The 27,109-nt window shown below is 44.5% G+C and overlaps 1 protein-coding gene across 4 annotated transcripts in view; it reads left to right on the top strand.

Annotated features, from left to right (window-relative positions):
• The window catches only part of CIC (capicua transcriptional repressor), a 245,949-nt gene that overhangs the window by 122,429 nt on the left and 96,411 nt on the right, over window positions 1-27,109 (top strand). For all 4 annotated transcript variants that reach the window (XM_033963466.1, XM_033963465.1, XM_033963463.1 and 1 more), the window contains exons 3-4: window positions 19,345-19,494; window positions 25,396-25,615. In XM_033963466.1, coding sequence (XP_033819357.1) covers window positions 19,345-19,494; window positions 25,396-25,615 — 370 coding nt within the window. The remainder of the gene's footprint in view (window positions 1-19,344; window positions 19,495-25,395; window positions 25,616-27,109) is intronic.

Genomic DNA, 27,109 nt, shown 5'->3' with positions numbered 1-27,109 from the left:
GTATCACCCCGAAATTTCTCACCCCTGATTTTCAGCGAGTGTCCTCTGGTTACCGAGGGCCCTGTAAGACTGAAGATATCGTCTTTCACCTCTATACGCCCAGTAATATACTTAAAGGTCTCAATCATGTCCCCTCTCTCTCTTCGCTCCTCCAGCGAGTACATCCGCAGTTTTTTTAACCTTTCTTCATACGTGAGATCCCTGAGCCCCAAGACCATCCTGGTAGCCATTCGCTGAACCGACTCAATTCTCAACACATCTTTTCGGTAGTGTGGTCTCCAGAATTGAACACAATATTCGAGATGAGGTCTCACCATGGATCTGTACAGTGGCATTATGACTTCAGGTTTTCTGCTGACAAAACCCCTACGGATACAGCCCATCATTTGTCTTGCCTTGGACGAGGCCTTCTCTACTTGATTGGCAGCCTTCATATCGTCGCTAATGATCACTCCTAAATCACGTTCCACCTTGGTCCTGGACAAGGTTTCACCATTTAGTGTGTAAGTTCTGTGTGGATTTTTTTTGCCTAGGGGCATTACTTTACATTTTTTAGCATTGAAGCCTAGCTGCCAAGTTGATGACCACTGTTCAAGCTGTCTTAGGTCCTGCGTCATAAAGTCAGGTTGGCGATTTTCATGTAAACTAAACTAAACTAAACCTTAGGTTTGTATACCGCGCCATCTCCACAAGCGTAGAGCTCGGCACGGTTTACATGGTTAGGTTGAAAAGGAGCTACAATGAAGGGTTATAGGAAAGGAGCTAGGAAGATAAAGAGGGACAGGGAACCAAAAAGTGGGAAGTGTTAGATTTTTGAAAAGAGCCAAGTTTTCAGGTGTTTGCGGAAGGATTTAGATAGGACTGGGGGTTTGCTGAGAGTTCCTAATGGGCCTACTCAGGGCATTCCTATGGTCAAAGCAGTTTTAGATCTCATAGATATTTGGAGAGTTCTTCATACTCAGGAATGAGACTTTAACCATCTTTCTAGGACCCATGGTACACAATTGTGTATTGATTATCTTCTGATCTCCCAGTCCTTGTTCTGTAGTCTAAGGCATTGTTCTTCAACCGCCGTGCTGGTCTGCAGAAAATTCTTGCCGGTCTGCACAGGGCTGGCAAGATCGATAGCTGAAGTCCGCACAGGGCCGGAGAGATCATGGGGAGCTTCCGACAGTGGCTTTCTCCCCTCCCAGCAGCTCTCCTTACTTACCAGCGCAGCGATTCAGGAAGGCAGCTTTGGGGCTTTTGCTGAGTCACGGCTGCCTCTGATGATGCAACTTCCTCTTTCCTCAGAGGTGGCGTGACCCAACAAAGGATCCGAGGCTGTCTTCCTGAATCGCTGTGCTGATAAGTAAGGAGAGCTGCTGGGAGGGGAGAAAGTCACTGTTAGAGGCTAGGAAGCTGCTGGGCATGGTAAAAAAAAAAAAAAAGGGGGACAACTGCTACTGGACCTGGAGGGAGGGAGAAGGAGAGATGCTGCTGGGAATAGAGGAGGGAAAGGAGCCTGGGAAGCTGCTGGGCAAGGGAAAAAAATGGACAACTGCTATTAGACCTGGAGAGGAAGAAGGAGAGATGCTGCTGGGAGGGGAGGAGGGAAAGGAGTCTGGGAAGCTGCCGGGCAAGGGAAAAAAATGGACAGCTGTTATTGGACCTGGAGAGGGAGAAGGAGAGATGCTGCTGGGAGGGGAGGAGGGAAAGGAATCTGGGAAGCTGCCGAGCAAGGGAAAAAAAGGGACAGCTGCTACTGGACCTGGAGGGAGGGAGAAGGAGAGATGCTGCTGGGAGGGGAGGAGGGAAAGGATTCTGGGAAGCTGCTGGGCAAGGGAAATAAAGAGATGGTTGCTACTGGACCTGGAGGGAAGGAGAAGGAGAGATGCTGCTGAGAGGGGAAGGGAAGGGAAGAGAGTTACTGCTGGACAGGGGGAGAAGGGAAGGGAGAAGAAAAAAGGAAGGAAACAGCTGGCAGGGAGATTAGAGGAGGGGAAGGGGAGAGACAGGAATGGGATGGGATGGGATGGGATGGGAAGGGGGGTCAGCAAAGAAATTGAGAGGGACAAAGATGCTAGATCTGGTGTAGGAGAGATAAAAATGAAGAGAGCAGTGAAGCTGGAATGAATCATGTAAAAAGGAGAGAGGGGGCATAGGCTGGATGGAAAGGGGAGAGGGGCATAGAAAGAAGACAAATACCATATGGAAGGGGGAGAGGTCAGACAGTAGATGGAAGGGGCAGATGCTGGATTGAAGAGACACAGAGGGCAGATGCTGGAAGGAAGAGAGTGAAAAGAAGATGAAAACAGAAACCAGAGACAACAAAAGGTAGAAACAAATAATTTTATTTCTATTTTGTGGTTAGAATATATCGGATTTGATGTATCAAAGTATCCCGGCGAGCCGGGCAGCGGGGGCAACAGTCATCTTGTGCATTGATCCTTTAATAAACATATTAAAAAAAAAAAAAAAGAATATATCGGATTTGAAATATATATCCTGCTAGAGCTGGTGTTAGACATAACTGGGGACTGCAAAGTCCAGGCAGTGGCTTAGGGCTCTCTCTGACCAGGGGGGCAGTTGCCCTAGTTGCAATTCCCTAACCCTATTCCTGCTATGTGTGACTGTGGTATTCTGTTAGCATGATATTTCTGTGTAGCATTCTGTAATAATTTGGCTTATTCAGTTTTCTTGATAGTAGAGGGGATATGTGTGAAGGGGAGGGGAGACAGGGGTTTTGTTGATCCTTGCTCTGTATTATTTGTATTTATAAAATGACAATTGTACAGAATATTGTTTCTTTTTATACTTTAATAAAATACATTCAATATAAAATCATAACTGAGGCTTGCGGATGGGATCAGATGGTTTGCTAGGACCGAGCTCGCGGAGATGGGGCAGAAACCAGGTTTTTTTAATTTCAGTCCTTGTAGTTTGCTGTTCCACAAAATAAATTTTTTTTTTTCCGCCGGTCCATAGGTATAAAAAGGTTGAAGAACACTGGTCTAAGGTACAGCATACTGCTATTGAGGCTTATCAGATCTCTGATCATGCTATGGTGTTTGATTTAGACAACTCCTTAGTTACTGCCAGTGCCTCTCTTTGGAGATTTCCAGCTGAACTCTACACAGATATTGCTTTTCAAGACTATTTGGTTCAAAAATGGCATGTTTATCAACTTTTTAATGATCAACATCAAGATAATGCAATTTTATTTTGGGATTCTGCTAAGGCAGTTCTTCGTAGTGATATTATTGGCAATGTTTCACATCAAAGGAAGGCGCAAGATAGAGAAATACTGTGTTTGGAATGTCTCATTAGTCGTTTGCTTAAAACATTTGATGTTTCATCTACGCCGGAACTTTGAGAGCAACATTTAGCCTCACAAACCACTTTAAACTCGTTGCTTCACCAGAGGACTATTAAATTCTGACTTTACTATAAATTACAACTTTATCAACAGGCTATTAAGAGTGGTGCTCTTTTGGCAAAGTGGCACATCTATGGTCAGGTCCAAAGCATATAGCATATTTTAAAATCTTCCTCAGGTGCTTTTATTTGAGATGATTGAGAGATTAGTATGGTTTTTCAACAACTTTTTGCCTCCTTGTATCGGGCATCTGACTTTCCGGGTCTGACTAGTGAGACCTACCTGGACAGCCTTGATTTCTCTTCTTTAGATGCCAAGTCTCATTTACTTCTGGATCTTCCTATTCTAACTGAAGAACTTCAGTGGACCGACAAAGCCCTAATCACAAGGCCCCCAGCCCAGATGGTTTTAAGGCAGAATTTTACAAGATACTTCAGGATTATATTTTACCGTCTCTTCAAGATATGTTTCAGGAATGCATTCGGCAGGGTGGCTTGCTGACTTCTTTGACCCTGGCTCACATTGTGGTACTGTACTTCCAAAGCTGGGAAAAGACCATATTCTTCCTGGGTCCTATCGGCTGATTTCATTGTTAAATTATGAAGCAAAGCTGCTAGCGAAAGTTCTGGCCAACAGGTTGGCTCGAGTGTTGCTTCGGTTGATAGCGGGACCTCAGGTGGGTTTTGTGCATGATAGAAAGGTTTAGAAAAATCTCAGGTTGATGTTATCATCTTTGGACATTGTTCAGCATACTGAGCTTTCTTCTCTTTTAATTAGCTTCGATGCTGAGAAAGCTTTTGACTGTTTCCTAGCAGTTTTTATTTGCAACTTTACAGAAGTGTGGCTTTGGGGATTCTTTTATTTAAACTAGTACCCTACTATATCAAAATCTGAGGGCTTGTGTTTGGGTTAATGATATTGTGTTGAATGTCTTTGATATTCATAAAGGCATGAGATAAGGTTGCCCTCTTTCTCCCCTATATTTGCTCAGATCCTTTAATTCATGAGATTTTGGCAAATCCTGATATTGAGGTCATTGCTTTAGGATCACATTCATTCAAGATTATGGTTTTCACGGATGACCTTTTAGTACACTTGACATCTCTGATCTCTTTAAGAAATTTGATGGATAGTTTTCAAGAATATGGAGACTTTTCTGGATTTACTTTGAACCTAAATAAGTCAGTAGCTTTGCTCTCTACACCAGATTTGAAGACCAGTTGGCGGGGGCAATTTCCATTGCGCTGGGGAAAACAATCATTTTGTACTTACCTTGGCATAGAGTTGTCAATGCAGTTAGATCACTTGTATAAGCTTAACATTGGTTGTCTGATGCAGCAGACGAGCTCCCAGTTGCGGATTTGGGGGCCTTTACCTCTATCCTTGATGGGGAGAATTGCTCTATCACGTATAACTTTGCTCTCCCGCTAGCTTTATGTGTTACGTGTCCTGCTGCTGTGGTTGTCTAATAGTGATTTGGGTTGCATACAGAAATTGTTTGGGGCTTTTTCCTGGGGAGAAAAGAAGTCTAGATTACGATATGAGTACTTGTTGGGCTCATGGCAGGAAGGGGGTGTGGGACTTCTGAATTTGAAGCTTTATAGCAGGGCATGTTTGCTGCGACATTTAAGTGACTGGATTCAAGGCTCTGAAGATTATACTTTGGAGCTTAAGACCTTTCTTTTCCATCCTTAGCATTTGAACTTTCTGCTGCAAGCTCCATTAAGAACATAAGAATAGCCTTACTGGGTCAGACCAATGGTCCATCAAGCCCAGTAGCCCATTCTAATGGTGGCCAATCCAGGTCACTAATACCTGGCCAAAACCCAAGGAGTAGCAATATTCCATGCTACGGATTTCGGAACCATGTTTATGTCTTCTTTGTTTACTTTAGAAAGCATTGGCTTCTTTGTGGCATCAGGATCCCTGCCATTCTTTATTTTTGCCAGTTGTGGGCAATGCTGCCTTCACTCCGAGTCTTATTGGCCTTGTTTTTCGCTGGTGGCGAGAGGCTGGAATGGAGTTATTGGAATACTTTGTTCAGTTGGATGGACAGCCCTTTTCCTTAGTGGTGCCATGGAGGGCAACATAGTAATGATTTTTTCCACTTATTTGCAATTGGTTCACTATGTGTATTCAATGTCACCTTTGGCCCTCTCCCTAGCATTTCTTGAATAACTGAACACATTGCTGACTCCCAGTGGCCCTAAGATACCCCATTTCTGAATGGAGACGGTGAGGTCGGTGATTGTGTCAGTGGTGCCTGGGGAATTTCTTACCTCCCTGGATTTGACGGAGGCTTATCTGCATATTTCCTTTTTTCCAGATCATAGGAAGTTTTTGCGATTCCATTTGCTGGAGCAACACTTCCAGTTTGTGGTCTTGCCCTTTGGGCTGGCCACAGTTCCACAGACCTTCATCATGGTAATGGTGGTTAGCAGCACAGCTGTGCAGAGTGGGCATACAAGTACATCCTTATCTGGATGTTCGGCTAATAAGAGCCCAGTTCGAATCTGAACGCAGACTGGCCTCCAGACTAGCAGTTCACAGAGTGATCCAACTACTACAGAAGTTGGGTTAGGTGGAGCAGATGCAGATCTTGGAGTATCCAGGAGTCCGGTTTGACACAAGGGAAAACAAAGTGTTCCTCCCAGAAGCCTGCAGAGAGAAGCTTCTGCATTAGATATGGGAGTATTGAAATGAGTCTGCTCCAGTGGCTTGGCATTATTTACAGATGCTGAGATCAATGGTCTCCTGGGCAAGGATGCACTTAACATCTACTCCAGGATGTGCTCCTTCTGATAGTGCCCACAGAGAGATGTGCTTCACCAGCAGCTGCCTTGGATAGCGGAAGCTCATCGCATTCTAGCCTGGTGATTGGAACTCCAGTCTCTCACCAGAAGAGTTTTCCTTCTCATCTCTGCATGGGTAGTTCTGACGACGGATGCTAGCCTATATGGCTGGGGGGCAAATTGCAAGGGGGAGTCCAATTCAGGGACGCTGGTCCCCTTCCCAGAGAAAGTGGTTGATCATCCGCTTGAAACTACGAACTGTCTGACTGACGCTTCAGGCTTTCAAGAGTGTGCTGCAGAACAAAGCAGTATGAGTTTTCTCAGACAATGCAACAGTGGCATCCTATGTCAATTGCCAGGGTGGCACCAAGAGTGCTGCTCTACGCTTGTAAGTCCAGATGCAGTTTCAATGGGCGGAGGTCCATCTTCTGGCACTCTTAGTGACACATATGTTAGGAGTGGACAGTGTGCAAGCAGGTTTCCTCAGCTGAAAGACCCTGGATCCTGGGGAGTGGTTACTGTCTCAGGAAGCCTTCACCTGCATTGTCAATCTGATGGCATTGGCAGTCAAGCAGAAGGCGGTTCAGTTCTTCAGATACAAGCCAGGATAAGAAGGCCTGGACACCTGTGCAACCCTGGCTAAAGGCAGGTCTTCTTTTTGGCTTTCCTCCGTGACCCATGATGGCTGACTTCTCCGCAGGATCATGGTGCATCAGTGGCTGGAGTTTCTAGTAGCACCAGATTGGCCAAGGTGACCATGGTATGCAGACCTAGTCTCAAACTTCCCTGTCATCCCTAGTTGTACATTTAGGGTCCAATTGCCCTGCAGGATCCAGAAAACTTTGGTCTTACAGCATGGCTCTTAAACGCATAGTGCTAGCATATAAAGGCTGTTCGGATGGAGTGGTGTCCACCCTTCTAAGATGTAGGAAGAAGGCGACTGTAGAAGCATGTGCAAAAGCCTGGTAGTGCTGCCAAACTTGGTATGATCAGAGGAGTGAGGACCCGAGCTCGACACCAATCTCTGTAGTGCTTGTCTTCTGCAAGAAGGTCTGGAATAGAGAATGACACAGGGAAAAAAATTTGTCCCCATCCCCGTCACCGTCCCCGTGAGCTCGGTCCCTGTCCCCCATGAACTCGGTGCCTGCCCTGTCCCCACAAACCATTTGATCCCATCCACACAAGCCTCGTATAATTTTATATGGAACTTATTTTATTAAAGTATAAAAAGAAACAATATTCTGTACAATTGTCATTTTATAAATTAAAGTTCTGGCTGCTGAACTAGAGAAAGAGATGTTGAGCTGGCAGGGCTTTGTTTATAAATGTTTATCAACACAACTAATATCCTAAAGCAAATAAATAAATAGAAATTTTTTTTCTGCCTTTGTTGTCTGGTTTCTGCTTTCCTCATCTTCTCCTCATTCAATTCATACCATCCATTGTCTGCCTTCTCGCTCCCTTCACCCCCCCCTTGGTCTGGCACCCATCTTCTTCCCTCTGCTCCCCCCCATAGTCTGGCATCTCTCTCTTCCCCATTTCCCTTCAGTGTCATCTCCCCACTCTCCACTTCTCTTCCCAATTTCCCTTCAGCGTCTTCAGCCCTACTCTCTTGCCCATTTCCCTTCAGTGTCTTCTCCCCACTCTCTCTTGCCCATTTCCCTACAGTGTCTTTCCCCCCCTCTCCACTTCTCTTCCCAATTTCCCTTCAGCATCTTCAGCCCACTCTCTCTTGCCCATTTCCCTTCAGCATCTGTTCCTCTCCCCTCCCTCTCTCTCCACTTCCCTTCAGCATGTGCGGTCCAGCAGCCCCCCCCCCAATCGCCAGATCCTCCCTCCTGATTGCTGGAGATCTTCCCTCCTGATTGCCGAAGTCATCTCAGAAAAATGGGGAGACCCAATGATCCACAGTGAAAACAATCCACCGATGAAAACAAAAACTGTGTAGGGTCCGGTTGGATTTTTATTACAATATTTTTTATCATTGTACTTTTTTTATTGAATTTTCATGGTTTTATATGTCAGTGTTTAATAAATTATCTCCAGAACATCTGTATCCACAGTTTTTGTTTTTGTTTTCATCGGAAGTCAACTCAGAGTCATCTGAGGGCATCTCCCTCCCTCCCTTCCTTCCCCTCACTTTACCGTGGTGATTTTCTGGGCTTTTTTCGTTTCCCTGCTGCCCGAGCCAACTTTCATCAAGTTGCGTGTGGCTGCCGAAACTTCTCCTCTGACGCAACTTCCTGTTTCCGGTTGTGTCAGAGGAGAAGTTTCAGCAGCCACACACGACTTGATGAAAGCTGGCTCGGGCAGCTGGGAAATGAAAAAAACCCCATAAAATCGCCATGGTAAGTGGAGGGAGGGAGGGAGGGAGATACCCGATCGGTGACCGCGTGCGTTTCCGACCTTAACTGCGGAGACAAGACCATTCACCACTCCACGGGGTGGTGAATGGCCTTGTTCCCGTACCCTTGGCGATGATGACTTTGTCTCCCACCGTTTCGGTGGGTTAACCACAGGTAACAGCCACCGTGTCATTCTCTAGTCTGGAAAAATGCCTAGCAGTTGGCTTCCTGAAAGTTCCGATTATGAGTCTCTCCTGTTTTGGGCCTAGGATTAATAAGAGTACTGTAGCTGCACATTAGATGGGGCTAGGTTTTTGAAGGGCACATTACGCCTCCATCCTCCAGTGTGACAGCCTTTTCCAGCATGGAGTCTTAATCTGGTCCTCCGGGCACTAGTGAGAGTGCCCTACAAACCTCTAGAGCAGTGTATCACAAACTGCATTTAGTTTGCCGCCGGCTGGAAAAGTTTGCGAGACACTGCTCTAGGGCATGCTTATCTGATAGACCTCACCATCCAAGAAGTGTCAGAATTTCAGGCTTTGTCATGCAAAGATCCATTCCTTAGAATTTTGGATTCAGGTGTGGTTATACACACAGTCCCATCTTTCTTACCTAAAGTGGTTTCTAGCTTCCACATCAACTAAGAAAGTACACTTATCTGCTTTTATTCCTTCGAGATCAGGTGTTGAAATTGTTGAATGTTCTCAGATTCTTACTGCAGTATGATAAGACCCTATCATAAAACTGACCTTGCAACAACCCAATTGCTGTATATAATATCGGTTTATTAGCAATAGACAAAAGTCAGCTTTTCATGGAACAACAAAGTACAGCACATTGATCCAATGGATACATACAGAGTGGCCACCTTCTATGGATCCATCCTAAAATTAAGCCAGCTGGTATGCCACTTATATACATTTAGTCCAGTAGCCTAGCCTAGTTACAGATTATATACTCACTTTCTATTGGGCTGACACATTTATCATATCTACTAATTGTATAGTCTGCATTTTTATCTCAGAGCCATATTGAAGCATGATATCACCCAGTATCAAAATCTGACTCTTCTCTATTTCCCTGACAATGTATTCTTAATACCAAGGTCAATAATTTCTGAGAACAGGCCCCCTCCTCTCCTGAGCTTCATTGTCCTTCATTAGTAGTTTAGATAACTTTTGGTAGAACATCTTATCTTGCAGTAATGGTGCCTTGGCTTATCTTCTTGTTCTTCTTTTGGGTTCGTCGTCTTCTGGAAAGTCCTAAAACATCCAAGGCTATTAGTAAGCAGATAACCAATGTTGTAATAGTCAGCAAATGCTTACCAGCCTTCTGGGGCAAAGATGAATACAGAGCATATCATTTCTTGCTGACAGGGAAAGATATAATTGTCCAGAGACTAGAATTCAATAGCACAATGTCTCTCTTCAAAATATAACTTTTGGGATCTCATAGAGGTCCAATAGAGGTCTTCACATACATTTTCATGAAGGTCTTACTCCTGATTCTTCCTAATTCTCCTCTTGAAGCCTAAGGAGGCTTCACCCCTCTAGATCAAAGTGTAGATAAGGTTTGTTGTTGCTCCAACGAAGTCGTCCACTTCCAGGAGGAAGGGCCATTACTCAGGAATCAAGCTTAGTAAGATCAAGAAGACAATTGTCACTACCACTCCTAATCTAATATGATATCAGCTTCATTAGGACTCAGGATAAATCATGCATATGACAATAATACATGGAAGCAAAAGTAAACAACCAACAAAACAACATTAAGCATAGAAATAGCTAACCAGAAAAACATCTGGAAAATTCTTACATTGATTATACATTTGACATTTAAAGGCTTCATCCTATCAAGAAATCTCTCAGGGCTTCCCTTCTAGGGGAATAAATTAACAAAACTTTCAACTGCAAGCTAGATCCGGCCAGGCTTTTCTAAAAGAACTTAGAATTGTGCAGACCTGGCTGACTGCAAACATTATCAAGGCACACTCACAGGTTAAGATGGAGGTCCAAGTAAACACATTAGATCTCTTTATGCTATTACATTTCATATCGCACTGTTTAATTCAGAAACCTCTTCCTTTGATTAGAAAAGGCATGGATTAAAGTCATTAGGCAGCATCTGTGGCATCAGGCACAGTCCATATTCCTTAACAGCCGATGGTATCCTCATCTTCTCTGTATAGCACTACATTCTAATTGGGCCACAAGAAGGGCAAAGGAAGAGCCCCTTGAAGTAGGGAATGGTAGGATACAGTTCAAGATCAGTACTTTGAAATACCATAAAAGAATCTAAATCAACAATAAGTCCATTGTTGCAAAGAAAACAAAACAAATTAAACTCAAAAGTCAAAGTCTAGTCTATTGAATTTCACTCTGCCATTGTAGGCCGAAACCCCCATGGCAATAGTAAATCAGGCAATCAGCCCTTTTACGGTGGCTAAAGAAGAAAAGTCCTGGTGCGTCGCGTAGATCCATGTTAGGCCGCAATACAGTAGTACCTTGGAATCCGAACTTAATCCGTTCCAGAACCCTGTTCAGATTCCAAAACATTCAAGTTCCAAGACAATTTTTTCCTATAGCGGAAGGGACCTTAGGCGCCTGGACCAATCAGGCCTTAGGATCCTGTGGGTTGGGCAATGGAAGGGCAAGCTCGCCTCATTTGGACGGAGGCAGGCCTACTGGCCGGATGATGTGAGGAGCTGTCCGGCCCAACTGCGAGGAAAGCCCAAGGGGGGTTCCGGGATGGGGGGGTTTCATTGGGGGGGGGTCCGGCAGGAAGGGTTGGGCACCCTCCTGCCGGCGATCTTAGGGGGACCATTGGGGGGGTCTAGCAGGAGGGGTTGGGCACCCTCCTGCCGGCGATCATAGGGGGGCTGTTGGGGGGTCTGGCAGGAGGGGTTGGGCACCTTCCTGCTGTGATCGTCGGGGGGGGGGGGGGTTGTGGAGGGGAGACTGGCGGCCATAGCCGCGTTCGCTATGCCTGGGGTTTGAGCAATGTGTAGGGCGTTCGGATTCCAAAGCAGAGTTCAGATTCCAGGACAAAATTTACTACAAAAAGAAATTTGGATTCCAAAACGTTCGAGTTCTGGGGCGTTCGGATTCTGAGGTATCCCTGAACTCAGCTATGAACAGTTTTTTTCCAGAAACTAGGCACATGTTAAGTCTCTGTCTTTGTAGTTCAGTTTTCTCTATGTAAATGAAAGTCCTCAACAAATGTTAAAAAGATGATTCTACCCGAGTTCAAAAGTGCAAACGGTAAAATTAAGTTGTCATAGCCATCTGCAGTATATTGGAACATGTGCATTACATTGGTATAGCAAATGTCCCAAAATGCAGCACTTTTCTAATGGTAAGCAAACTCATCAGACATGCTATCACCAGCCATATGCAAATTACGGGGAACCACAAGTACAAGGGGGCACTCAGAGAAATTGAAAGGGGAAAGGTTTAGAACAAACGCCAGGAAGTTCTTTTTCACCCAGAGGGTGGTGGATACATGGAACGCGCTACCGGAGGATGTGATAAGCAGAAGCACGCTACAGGGATTCAAAGAAGGTCTGGACAGGTACCTGGAGGACAAAGGGATTGAGGGGTACAGATAGGAGTAGAGGTAGGAAATAGGGATAGGATTAGAGGCAGTTACAAAATTAGTCAGGGACACTGTTCAGGCAATTAGGCCTGAGGGGCCGCCGCGGGAGTGGACCGCTGGGCAGGATGGACCTCTGGTCTGACTCAGCGGAGGCAACTTCTTATGTTCTTATGTGTATATCACTAGTGGCATATATTCATCATCCGTGCTGTTTTTATGTGCATTGAAATTTTTATATATAGTTTACAATTCAATTTAATTTAATTATTGTCTAAAATACTATCATCTAGGTTAGTATGAACAATTGAACTCATCTATGAGGCCAAAATGACTTAAGGCTCCTTTTACTAAGCTGCGCTAGTGGTTTTAGTGTGCACTTAACGCGCGCTAGACACTAACGCCTCCATTGAGCTGGCGTTAGATTTTCCGCGTAACGCAGGGGTTAGCGTGCGCTAATCTGCAGCGTATGCTAAAAATGCTACCGCAGCTTAGTAAAAGGAGCCCTTAGCTTGACATCATATCCTTGGTTGATGCTCCAATACAAAACTCTTGAATACATTGGCAGTGATCACATTTGTATAGACCATAGTCTAGTCTAGTCAATTATGGCATTTACATGTTCATATGGGCTCTGATAGCATCCCAATAAGGTTCATTGTTAATTTGTATACATAAATTCTTATTACGTTACAAATCTTGCAATTAATAACATTCTTATCTCCCATTCTCACATTACCTTCAGGCTGACTTGTAATTTAATATTGGACTAGTGTCTTGCTATAAATCACATATTTCACTAATACATTTCTTCTCTCTGTCTTTAAACTCACTTGTTTCAGGAAACGCTCCTAGGTATTTATTCAGTTATTTATGTAATGATAATAACCCATCAATAATTCTTCTTTCCTAAACTATTCTTAAGATAGGAAACAAAAGAAACTATCATATAATCCAATTTATGTATCATCACTATGGCATAAATCTCAGAAAGTAGAGAAAAGTCTGAGAGAATGCTTGTATCTCAAAGCTGCATACAGATAATAAAGGCAGAACAAGGAAGAAAAAGTGTATCACACATTTACATACAATAGAGGGATAATTTCAAAACATATGGGAGACTCGTAAAAATAGAATAGACCAGGAAAATAAATGTGCTCATCAGTAAGCATGGTAGGAAGGAGAGATTTCACTTGATGTCTCAGGCCCAAGGATACACACATGCATAAGGAGATAAGACAGCTGAGACAGTGTAGATTAAACAGACATGGAAAGAAAATGCAGACCTGGAAAAAAAAAATTAAAACACAGATCCAGCATTTTCAGAACAGTTGGGCAAAATAAACTCAACCAAATATCCATTATTTTAGCAAATCTAGGCCACATGCCCAGGAAACAGCTATCTGATGGAACAAAACTATAATCCTTTGTGAAGGCGGCCACTATCACCTTTATCGGGGCCATTCCTCACAGATCACCCCTGGGAAAAATAAAGGGTACAGAGCAATTCAGAATCTCTCCACTGTAGTTCCTTTCTCATCTTTCTTCCTGTAAACCGTGCCGAGCTCCGCATTCGTGGAGATGGTGCGGTATATAAACCCAAGGTTTAGTTTAGTTTAGTTTAGAACCAAACCGAGGGCACCAGGGAAAACATGAAAAAAATACCAAAGTATAAATTAAAAAGGAATAAAATTGAAAACACGATTGCATATTTCCTTAAGTATCTAGATGTTATGAAAGAATTTTGATTGTTGGATCATCTGTTTGTATTGGGGTCTGCCCGTAAAGGTCAACCAGCCTCAAAGCGGCCTTTTCCAGATGGATCCAAATGGACATTTCTTCAGCCTGTATCTGAAATGGAAAATGTCTGTTTATATCCGTGAAGGCGCACTCCACTAGAAACATAGAGAGGCATAATCAAAACATACGTCTAAGTCCGATTTGGACTTAAGGCACTAATTGCTAAAAGTTAGCAGGGCACAAATGTCCATTCTCGAAAAATACGTCTAAAGTATACTTTTAAAAAAAAATCGTCCATCTGTATGTCCAGGCGTTTGATCGTCCAGACTAGAGAATGACACGGGGAAAAAAATCTGTCACCGCCCCGTCACCGTCCCACCATCCCCTTCACCGCCCTGTCACCGCCATTCCCTTCACCGCCCCGTCACCGTCACCACCATCCCCTTCACCGCCATCCCATTCACTGCCCCATCACCGTCCCCGCAGCATCCATATAAGTCTTAGTACTGCAATATTTAGCTTATTCCTTTCTTATAAATCAAAGTTCTGGCTGATGAACTAGAGAAAGAGATGTTCAGCTGGCAGGGCTTTGTTTATAAATTTTTATCAACACAACTAATATATTACTTTATCCTAAAGCAAAAAATAAATAAATAAATATAATTTTTTTTTTCTACCTTTGTTGTCTGGTTTCTGCTTTCCACATCTTCTCATTCAATTCCTTCCATCCACTGTGTGTCTTCTCTCTGCTTCTTCCATTTGCTGTTACTATGCCTCTCCCTTCACCCCCCCCCCAATTGGTCTAGCACCCATCTTCTTCCCTCTGCTCCCCCATTGTCTGGCATCTGTCTTCTTCCCTTCCAGCGTCTTCTCCCCACTCTGTCTCCAACATTTCCCTTCAGGGTCTGTTCCTCTCTACCCTCTTTCAATGTCTGTTCTATTCCTTTCTACCACCACCCTTCCCTCTCTCCTTCACCATCTGTTCCTTTCTACCACTCTTCAGCTCCTCTTGCGTGGCTTATCTATCTACCTCCCTCCCTCTTATTTTTGTGGCACGTCACAATATAATTTGTGCAAGCTGCTGGAGCCTGCGAGCTCGGTCCCTGTCCCATCCCCACAAACCATCTCGCTTCTGTGTTCCTATTTTCCCCATTTCTAATATCTCCCCTATGTATCTGGCATTGCCCCCCCCCTGTGTCCATAGATCATCCCCATGGCATGTCCCCTTTATGTCTCTATCCCTATGCCCCATGCACATAATTTCCCCTCTTTCTGTTACCTTCCTGTGTCCAGATTTCCCCTATCTTCCTCTTCCATACTAGAGTGTCTCTTCTTTTCAACCCCATCTAGCTTCTCTCCCTCTTTCTTCCCCACCCCTGCTTCCAGCATCTGGCTCACCTGCCTGTCCTCCCCTTTCTTTCCTGCTGTGGGTTTCTTTCTTTCCCTCTTCATCCTCTTGGCCCAGAATCTTTTTCCCTTTCACTCCCTCCTTCCTAGTGTGAGCCGGGAACATGCGCGATCGTGCAGTCCAGCAGCCCTCACCCGCCCAATCGCAGTGTTTAGCCAGCTCCCTCCACCTCACCTTATATGCTGAGTTTGCTGGCTTTCTTTTTCCCGAGCACACGTGCAACTGCGCGAGTTGATCAATCTTCTCCTCTCCTGCAACTTCCTGTTTCCGGTTGCGTCAGAGGAGAAGATTGATCAACTCGCTTTTTGAACGCGTGCAGCTTGGGAAAAAGAAAGACGGCAAACAGCATATAAGGTGAGGTGGAGGGATGGAGCTGGCTAAACGCTGCGATTGGGCGGGTGGGGGCTGCTCTACCGCGCAATCCTTGATGCCTCACTGCGGAGACAAGACCATTCACCGCTCCACAGGGCGGTGAATGGCCTTGTCCCCGTCCCCGTAGGGACTACTATTTTTCTTTCCCCGTTTCAGCGGGTTACCCGCGGCTACTCACGGCTAGCCGCGGGTAACAACCACCGTGTCATCCTCTAGTCCAGACCGCTACTATGTCTATCTTTATACCACATTCTCGTTCAAATAGTCATCCAAGTCCCATACATCCAGAACAAGACTTTTTAGACATGGGAGGAGCCACCCAGACATGGCAACAGAGCAGTGGAGCACCTTACAGGGCACTGCTGTGAACTAGAGAGTTGCGCAGGGACAGAAATCCCACCCGTCCCCGCCAGAATCCTGGCCATCCCCATCTGTACCCACCAGAATTCCGCCCATCCCCAGACAACAAATGGTAGAAAAAATATATTTTCTATTTTGTGATTAGAATATATCAGATTTGAAATATGTATCCTGCGCTGGTGTTAGACATAATTGGGGACTGCAAAGCCCAGGCTATGCTTCTTTAGCTTTCAGCTGGCTTAGGGCTCTCTCTGACCAGGGGTAGTTACCCTAGTTGCACTCTCCTATTCCTGCCATGTGTGACTGAAGTATTCTGTTAGCTTGATTTTTCTACGTAGCATTCTGTAGTAATTTGACTTCAGTTTTCTCGATAGTGGAGGGGCTATTTGAGAGAGGGAGGAGAGGAGAGATGGGTTTTGTTGATCCTTGCTCTGAATTAATTGTGATTTATAAAATGTCAATTGTACAGAATATTGTTTCTTTTTATTCTTTAATAAAATAAGTTCAGTATAAAACTATCTGAGGCTTGTGCAGATAGGACCAGATGGTTTGTGGGGATGGGGACTGATCTCATGGGGATTGGGGGGGGAGGGGGGGGCGGAGGGACGAACAGGGACCGAATTAACTGGGACAAATTTTTTCCCTGTGTCATTCTCTAATTACTACCCAAATTCACCAGATCTCAATGCTCATTAGATGCCTGCTTAATTTTCCTACTAAAAATTTCCATCAAATATGTATTAGACTGGCTGAATGACTCACTAGAAAAGGGAATAGTCCCAAGATACCTAGGAAAAACCATTTTACACCTATCCCAAAAGATCAAAATGGAGAAATGAACGATGCCAAGAACTGCAGACAGAAGCAAATCAAATCACAAAGTATCTGGAACACTATAAACAACTATATACCACACAATTGGGTTTCAGAAAACATATCACTGAAACACTACTCAGTGCCCTGACATCCGAGATTAGAACATGAATGAGCACTGGACAAGTCCTTGTACCACAATTCGACTTATCAAATTTTTCGCTCCATAAGATGCACCTGATCATAAGACGCATCTTTAGAGGAGGAAAATTCAAGAAAAAATAATTCTGAACCAAATGGTGTGCCCTGTACTCTTTTCCCCCTCTGGTGGTCTAGTGGTAGGTACAGTGCACGTCTAGTGGTGGGCACGTCTAATGGTAGGTATGTCTAGTGGCAGCCAGCCAGCCTTCCAGGACCAAGGTTGCCCACCCCAGCCTAATTTACTCCTCCCTACTCCTTCCCAAAAGTCGAAATCCATCTCCAGAACTTCAGAATGGCCCGCTTCCAGCTCTCTTACTGTGCCCAAACTGAGACATTCAGCAATGTCTATGAAAGCACAGGAAACAGTTCTTACTCTGAGGACACTGAGCACTCCTAATCTTTGAGGCTCCTTCATTATATGTTAAGGAAGGGATAATTTTTGCTGTGTTTGGTACTCCACTGCTGCCTTTGCCTGAGAAAAATTGATCCAATTATTATTTCCAAGTGCACTCCTTCCAATAAAACAACATCATGCTGTAACTGGCTACATCGAAAAATGCAGTCTTTTATTTTAATAACAATTTCAGGGCTTAGACGCCATCGCAGTTCTCCCGCCACCTTTCTCCCTGCAGCCTGACATCCTGCAAACAGGTGGCGCTGTCTCTGAGAGAGGGGCTGCTGGGTGCACTGTCTCGTGTCTTGTTGGTATCTTGGGTGGGGGGAGAAGTGAAACGAGTAGAGGACGCTATCCCCGCTCCGGAAAGACGTTATCGTAGCGAGGAGGACATGCAGCGGCCGGTGCTAAGAGAGAGACACAGGGCCGGGCTTCTGGAAACACAGCAGAGAGACAAGCAGGCCCAAGCAGGAGCTTAAAAAGTACGCTCCTGCCGGCTGATACACCACTGGACCACCAAGCTATAAGGCACATTTTAAAAGGTACAACGGGTGGGGGGGGGGGCGCACATTTTAAAAGGTACGGCGGGCGGGGGTTTGTTTTAAAAAGGCATGGGGAGAGGAGGTGGTAAAAATTGTATCTTCGCTGCATAAGACGCACTGTCATTTCCACCCACTTTTGTGTGGAAAAAAGTGCATCTTATGGAGCAAAAAATACGATAGCTAGTGCATTTGATGTGGTAGACCATCAATTTCTATTACTGATCTTAAAAGCTTCCTAGGGATAAGTGGTAAAGTGCACACTTGGCTAGAAGGATTCCTAACAAACAGAACATGCAATGTAAAAATGAATGGAGAAAGAGTGGAAGAACATCTTAGGGTACTCAGCATCAAGCAGAGTACCCCAAAGCTCACCAAACACACTTGGCTAGAAGGATTCCTAACAAACAGAACATGCAATGTAAAAATGAATGGAGAAAGAGTGGAAGAATAATCAGCATCAAGCAGAGTACCCCAAGGCTCACCACTCTTTCCAATACCTTTCAACGTACTGATGTCATCACTAGGACACTTCTTAGACAGGAATGACCTCACTTCTCCTATGCAGATGATATTATAATATGCATTCCTTTCTGCAAGAAAGAAAACAAGATCAACCGATCAATAGAGGAAGTCACTCATCTAATTGCTGACTGGACCGACAACAAATATGACATCTCTGTGGCTTGTGTAAATATTTGCCCTAAATGTGACATGCACAGCTATCAGCATTCTGTAAGCTGCCACTATAAAGATGAATTCTGCCTATGTGACTGTCCCTTTAACAAGTTAATGCTATGCGAGTTGTGTGCAGTGATAGAATACTGTGTGTGCTGTCTTTTGCACAGAGAAATGTTGCCTAATTTTCAACAACCTGTTATGTAATGTGGGGGCATACTTTTAAACCTATACACATACTACAAAAGTTTTTATATATATAAATATATAGAGAGAGATAATGAGGAAAATCATTTACCCTCTCTTCAGGTAGAAGTTCTTTGAGTGAGGATCCATTGCTTTGCTTTGGTTGTTGCTGCCCTAGTCAATTTAACTAGTTTGTCTAATAGTTAATCTGGCTTTGGGTGGTGAAAAAGAGGAAGAGAAGAATATGAAAGTTGCACATTTTGTGAGTAATACTGAAATGCAGGTTGTGATGTAACCTGTGACTGGGATTGTGGGTGAGCTGAATTATGTGTACTGTACTAAGAATATGCTGCCGTAAACAGGAAATACGGTGTTTCTGGATGTTCAAGCTGGCTACCTTTTTCCTAAAGACAGTGTGTATGGGTATACTGTATCCTTGTACACTCCCACTGGGATGTGAATTATGGTTGAACCTTTCTTCATGAACCATGCCTAGTGTTCCTATGTAATTGGACTATGCTTGACTTTAATTTTTTTGATCATTCAATGTTTGTTTGTTTTTTCCAGTCTGGACAAATGTTGAGCCCCGCTCTGTAGCAGTTTTCCCCTGGCATTCATTGGTCCCGTTCCTATCTCCCAGCCAGCCTGATTCTTCTGTTCAGCCCAGTGAGGGCCAGCAACCTGTCAGTCATCCAATCCCCTCCAGTCACAGCAAAGGTAAGCTCTGCTCTGCTCAAGGGGTAGTGTTATAAATTAATTTTAGCGTATGTGTTGATATATTTGTGTAAAATGTTTTTTTATAAAATTAGCCACTAAAAATATTAATTTAATTGAAAGAAACAACAATATACTATATCACCCACCCATATAGTAAGCTAATCTATTTCATCTATATTCTTTATTAAAGGTGGAATAATAGCCTCAGAGTTAGAGTAGCTGTATTACTATGTGCTTGAATCATAACTCACTATACTTACTATATGGGTGGGTGATATAGTATATTGTTGTTTCTTTCAATAAAATTAATATTTTTAGTGGTAAATTTATTGAAAGTATAGTCATTTCTAGTTGCTTTGGTTAAAATTAGGGCACATGCAGCTATCTTGTTCTTTGTATTTTTATGTATTTTTTTGTATTTTGGTTGTATTGGTGAATGCTCAATAAAAATTATTTTAAAATAAAATTAGGGCAAACATAAATATGCATGTTGATATGAGCTTACTAATTTTACTTTAGGTGGTGGAGTTGCAAAGTATGTGCATTGATTATAAAATATGGTAATTTATGTATGTTATAATTGCATACTCTGCATGCTAACAGTTCTAGCAGCTCTTGAGCAGAAATAATGTTTATTGCTTCTGGATTTGCAGAAGCATTTATGAAGACATATTGGCACCACCATCTTGCCTGCTAAAACAGGTGCCTTTTGTTATAAAATTATCCTGTACATGCAAAGCAGGGGCAATTCTTAAAAAGTCACCTAAAGTGTGTATACTAAGTGCAAATTCTATAATGGCAATTGTGTGCATAATTGCTGTTACAGAATACTAGCATAAATCCACAGTTATGACATATATATGCATGAGTTAAGTGTCTTGTGCACTTTTTGTGCATATGCTGGCAGGTCTGGAGCTGCCAATTGCATGAAAGGTGGAAAAAATACAGGGGCAGCATATATGTCCTGCAGAAGCAATGTAGAAGAAGTCATTTGCATGGTTTGCTGGTAGTTCCGCTCTTCCCCTCCACTTATGGCATTAACAGACATTTATGCCTTGTGCCCTTGATGTACCATAATAAGGCACACCTATGACTGATGTTTATGCATACCTGCAACATAGCATTTCATGGTGCATGTGCACATTAATGCCTCATTCCATGGACTATTCTGCACCTTTGTCAGTTGCTTTCTCCAATGACTGATCTGATGGAATTTCCATGGACCTCCATGGAGCTCATTTGCATGCAAAGCTTTTGCTTGTCTTTTTGAAATTGGAAAATTTACGAGCACTGCAGTGACCCTCAGGATTTTAATGATAGGTTTAGAACATTGGAGCCTGAGATCTTTAAGTCTTTCCTAATTACCAAGTGAAACACTCCACACAAACCCAAGGAAACCAATTCAATACCCTTTTAATTAGTGAACAAGTGAATATATTCCCTCTTCTGTACAAAGTGTTCCATGTCCTTCTTCGCACTTGCCTCCCTCCTGCAGGTGTTACTTCCTGTGGCCAGCTCTCTTCTCCCTGCCGTACTTCTCTTCTCAAAGTCATGGCCGTGGCTCCTACACATGGTCCACAACTGACTTGGAGGAAACTCCTCCCACGTCAGAGGGAAGGCTTCCAGCTCAGCCACGGGATGCACGTAGGAACTTCCGCCCACAGCTTTGTGCAGAGAAATGACTGCGGCAAGGAGAAGGGAGCCAGCCAGAAGGAAACACTCGCCGGAGAGAAGCATGTACTTGAGGCACAGAATGGAAGGAGGGAGGGAGAGAGAGAGAGGGGCATGTTGGGACTCGGGGAGGGAGAGGGGCGTGATGGGACACCGAAGATAGAACAGGACCCCTGTTCGTAAATACAAGTCCGACGTAAGTCGGATGTTCATAAAACAGGGACTGCTTGCAAATCAAATCCCATCCCCTTCCCTTCCCCTCAGGTTCTTAGTTCATATTGTTCTTCTACATAATCCCAAGGTGCCCATTCTTCTATTCTACTCAATCCTTAAGTCCTTACTCACAATGCCACCCAAGCAGGGTCAGATCAAGGGATTGTGTGGCACACTGAGCCAACATTTCCATCAGCGCCCCCCACCCGTGATCCAGTATATCTCTCCCCAACCACAATCCAGTTTCTCCTTTCTTAACCCCTTCCCCCTGCATGTACCTTCACAATCTAAGTGCCAGCTATAACAGCAGCAATCCACACATGCTGTCTGTACCCAGTATAGAACCTTTACCCTGCCACATTCCACCCTGCTGGAGACAAGAAGTTGCAAAAGAAGCAAGAGGGAAGATTCCAGACTGGGTATAGGCAGTGTGTGTGTATCACAGCTGCTGCTGGTGCCTTCATGAGTGTGAAGGTAGACTGGGGGAGGAATTTGAGAGAGAAGAGGAAATACTGGATCGCAGGTGGAGGGGGAAGGCATTTGAGGGAGAAATGCTGGACTGGGGTTTTGACACCCTTTATTACCCGGTATCCTGAGCCAGTGCTCACCTGATCCATGGGTTGACTTTGCCCTGCACCCAAGCCCCGAGTCCCCCAGTCAGCCTTAGAGTCTGCCTTCTTCTGGTCTCCTACCCAATTCTAGTTTCTGCCTAATTTGAGTCCTTACTCTCTTGCATCCCCATGTAACATAGTAACATAACATAGTAACATAGTAGATGATGGCAGATAAAGACCCGAATGGTCCATCCAGTCTGCCCAACCTGATTCAATTTAAATTTTTTTTTTTTTTTTGTAATTTTTCTTCTTAGCTATTTCTGGGCAAGAATCCAAAGCTTTACCCGGTACTGTGCTTGGGTTCCAACTGCCAAAATCTCTGTTAAGACTTACTCCAGTCCATCTACACCCTCCCAGCCTTTGAAGCCCTCCCCTGCCCATCCTCCACCAAACGGCCATACACAGACACAGACCATGCAAGTCTGCCCAGTACCTGGCCTAGTTCAATATTTAATATTATTTTCTGATTCTAAATCTTCTGTGTTCATCCCACGCTTCTTTGAACTCAGTCTCACAGTTTTACTCTCCACCACCTCTCTCGGGAGCGCATTCCAGGCATCCACTACCCTCTCCGTAAAGTAGAATTTCCTAACATTGCCCCTGAATCTACCACCCCTCAACCTCAAATTATGTCCTCTGGTTTTACCATTTTCCTTTCTCTGGAAAAGATTTTGTTCTACGTTAATACCCTTCAAGTATTTGAACGTCTGAATCATATCTCCCCTGTCTCTCCTTTCCTCTAGGGTATACATATTCAGGGCTTCCAGTCTCTCCTCATACGTCTTCTGGCGCAAGCCTCTTATCATTTTCGTCGCCCTCCTCTGGACCGCCTCAAGTCTTCTTACGTCTTTCGCCAGATACGGTCTCCAAAACTGAACACAATACTCCAAGTGGGGCCTCACCAATGACCTGTACAGGGGCATCAACACCTTCTTCCTTCTACTGACTACGCCTCTCTTTATACAGCCCAGCATCCTTCTGGCAGTCGCCACTGCCTTGTCACACTGTTTTTTTGCCTTTAGATCTTCGGACACTATCACCCCAAGGTCCCTCTCCCCGTCCGTGCATATCAGCTTCTCTCCTCCCAGCATATACGGTTCCTTCCTATTATTAATCCCCAAATGCATTACTCTGCATTTCTTTGCATTGAATTTTAGTTGCCAGGCATTAGACCATTCTTCTAACTTTTGCAGATCCTTTTTCATATTTTCCACTCCCTCTTCGGTGTCTACTCTGTTACAAATCTTGGTATCATCTGCAAAAAGGCACACTTTTCCTTCTAACCCTTCAGCAATGTCACTCACAAACATATTGAACAGTATTGGCCCCAGCACCGAACCCTGAGGGACTCCACTAGTCACTTTTCCTTCCTTCGAGCGACTTCCATTAACCACCACCCTCTGGCGTCTGTCCGACAGCCAGTTTCTGACCCAGTTCACCACTTTGGGTCCTAACTTTAGCCCTTCAAGTTTGTTCAACAGCCTCCTATGAGGAACTGTATCAAAGGCTTTGCTGAAATCCAAGTAAATTACATCTAGCATATGTCCTCGATCCAGCTCTCTGGTCACCCAATCAAAAAATTCAATCAGGTTCGTTTGGCACGATTTATCTTTTGTAAAGCCATGTTGCCTCGGATCCTGTAACCCATTAGATTCAAGGAAGTACACTATCCTTTCTTTCAGCAACACTTCCATTATTTTTCCAACAACTGAAGTGAGGCTCACCGGCCTGTAGTTTCCTGCTTCATCCCTGTGACCACTTTTATGAATAGGGACCACATCCGCTCTCCTCCAATCCCCAGGAATCACTCCCGTCTCCAGAGATTTGTTGAACAAGTCTTTAATAGGACTCGCCAGAACCTCTCTGAGCTCCCTTAGTATCCTGGGATGGATCCCGTCTGGTCCCATCGCTTTGTCCACCTTCAGTTTTTCAAGTTGCTCATAAACACCCTCCTCCGTGAACAGCACAGAATCTACTCCATTATCTCGTGTAACTTTGCCAGACAATCTCGGTCCTTCTCCAGGATTTTCTTCTGTGAACACAGAACAGAAGTATTTGTTTAGCACATTTGCTTTCTCCTCATCACTCTCCTCAATATGTCCTCAATATCTGCCCTCCTGCCTCTTTCCTAAGTATCTGTTGCCCCTTCCTTTTCCCCTTTACCTATTTCCCCTAACATCTTCCTTTTTCCCTTTACCTATTTCCCCTAACATCTTCCTTTTCCTCTTTCCTAAGTATCTGTTGCCCCTTCCTTTTCCCCTTTACCTATTTCACCTAACATCTTCCTTTTCCCCTTTCCCCTAACATCTTCCTTTTCCTCTTTCCTAAGTATCTGTTACACCTTCCTTTTCCTCTTTACCTATTTCCCCTAACATCTTCTTTTTCCCCTTTACCTATTTCCCCTGTTTCGCCTAACATCTTCCTTTTCCCCTAACATCTTTCTTTTCCCCTTTCCCCTAACATCTTCCTTTCTCCTTTACCTATTTCCCCTGTTTCCCCTAACATCTTCCTTTCCCCCTTTCCCCTTTTCCTCTTTCCTAAGTATCTGTTGCCCCTTCCTTTTCCCCTTTACCTATTTCCCTCTGTTTCCTCTAACATCTTCCTTTTCCTCTTTCCTAAGTATCTGTTGCCCGTTCCTTTTTCCCTTTACCTATTTCCCCTAGCATCTTCCTTTTCCCCTTTACCTATTTCCCCTGTTTCCCCTAACATTTTCCTTTTCTCCTTTACCTATTTTCCCCTATTTCCCCTAACATCTTCCTTTTCCACTTTACCTATTTACCCTAACATCTTTCCTTGTATGCTTGCTTGCTTCTTCCCTTCATGGTAAGTGTCCTCCTTTCACTTCTTCCAAAATCCCTGTCAGCCTCCTAGTTCAGCTCTCAGCCCCAGCAGGAGTTTCAACTCTTTCTCTTATCTGCTGCAGCATTGACAAAGCAGCAGGGGAATCTTTCTCCTCTTCTGCATCTGTTTTTTCCTGTGCTCTTTCTGCCTCAGGCCAAGCAGCAGCTTTAAAATGTCAGATAAGGCACTTGGAAACAGAAAATATCTAACTGATTCAAAGCCTGAGGCAGAGAGATCGCAGTAAAATAAATTAAAAGAAAAAAAGCCACAGGAGTGGAGAAGGACATTCTTGCTGTGTGGTGAAGGAACAATTTAGTGAGGCAAGTCTTGGCACCCTGAGTCACTTGCTTTAAGCTGGCTTTGTCCACTACAGTCACAGATGAGACTGCTGGATATGGTGAAGCAGGAAGAACTGAAGGTTTATTCTTTGGTAAATGCTCCTTACAAAGGACATGTGCATTTTGTAATGTGTGACAGGTGAAATTTTTTTGCATGGCATGCAGACTTATGCTCTAATTTACTCCCTAATATGCCCTTTCCTTCTACCATTGAACATTTACAGAACCACCGGAGTCCTCGGCTGTTGCCCATGAGTCCTCCAGCGTTACAGGGGGTGAGCCAGCATCACTGGGCCTGGCTCATCCCAAAAGTCCAGCATTGGCACCTCAGCCCAGCGGAGATCCCAACAAACCCTGCCCCCATGATGACGAGGCCCAGCTATTGACAGAAGAGCTACCACCACCACATGGAGACAGTGAGACGGAGAGCGACCATGATGATGCGTAAGTATACTGTAGTTTTACACATATAACACACAAATTGTATGTCTATGGAAAAATAAACTGGTCATCTATCTCCCCCCTAACAAGTCCCCTTCCTCCTTTCTCACTGAATTTGACTTCTGGCTTTTGGGCTTTCTTGAGTTGTCATCCTCCCTCATTCTTGGGACTTTAATTTTCACCCTGATGATCCCACTGACAAGTATGCTGCTAAGTTTCTTGCCTTAACCTCCTCATTCGACCTCCAGCTATTCTCCACAACCCCCACTCACCAGGATGACCACTGCCTTGACCTTGTTTTTTCCTCCAACTGCTCTCTCTCTAACTTCTCTACCTCACTGCTTCCCATTAGAGAATGTCACGGTGGATGTTACCTGCGGCTATCCGAGAGTAGCCGCGGGTAACCTGCCAAAACAGTGGAGGGGGGAAAGGTGCTCACTGCAGTTATGGGGACAAGACCATCTACTGCCCCGTGGAATGGTGAATGGCCTTGTCCCCGCAGTTAAGGGAGGAAATGCGCGCGGTCACCTCCCTCTTTCCTACCTACCCAAATCTATCTATCTCCCTCCCTCCCCCTTACCTACGTAGCGCGTTTTAAGGTTTGAGACTTGTTGAAAGCCGCCGGAGCATAGGAGAAGCTTCCGCCCACATACAAACGCGACTGCACGAACACTCTGACGGCTTTCAACAAGCTACTCAAATCTTAAAATGCGCTGCGAAGGTAAGGGGGAGGGAGGGAGATACACGGACCGCACGAGGGGTGCTGAAGGGCAGTGAGGTGGCAAGAGGGAAGGGTAGATGTTACGGGGATGGGACGGGGACGGGGCAGTGACGGGGACGGGGCAGTGAAGTGAATGGTGGTCCAGTGATGGGGCAGTGACAGGGACAGATTTTTTCCCCGTGTCATTTTCTACTTCCCATCTCTGATCACCATCTGATATCCTTCACCATTATTCCCCTTCCCCCTCCACCACGCCCAGTCACCTTCAAGAGGTTTCAAAATCTTCAAGCCCTCAATCCTTCCACGCTCTCATCCACTGTTTCATCTCTCCTTGCCTCCTATGTTATCTAAGTCTGTCACGAGGCTGTCTCATCGTACAATTCTATTCTCTCCTCTGCACTGGACACCCTTGCTCCCCCTGTTTCTCGCTCTATCAGGCGTGCCAAACCTCAACCTTGGCTCACTCCCAGTGTCCATTACTTACGTTCCTGCACCTGTTGTGCTGAGTGCCTTTGGCTCAAATCTTCACTTTAAATTTATGATGACCTCCTTTAATTCTGCACTTACACAGGTCAAGCAAGACTACTACATCCAACTAACTCCCCTTCCAACCCACATTGTCTCTTTGCCACATTTAACTCTCTCCTCAAAGCACCCCCACTTCCGACCCGTCCTTCTCTCTCTCCACAGATTATGACTGATTACTTCCATGACAAAGTTTGCAAGATCGCCCTTGAGTTCACTACAAAGTCACATCCTTTTCCCCTACCTACCAT

This window comes from Geotrypetes seraphini, chromosome 11 (genome assembly GCF_902459505.1).
Source record: "Geotrypetes seraphini chromosome 11, aGeoSer1.1, whole genome shotgun sequence".
Taxonomy (NCBI): domain Eukaryota; kingdom Metazoa; phylum Chordata; class Amphibia; order Gymnophiona; family Dermophiidae; genus Geotrypetes; species Geotrypetes seraphini.
This window is presented reverse-complemented; position numbering and strand designations above follow the sequence as displayed.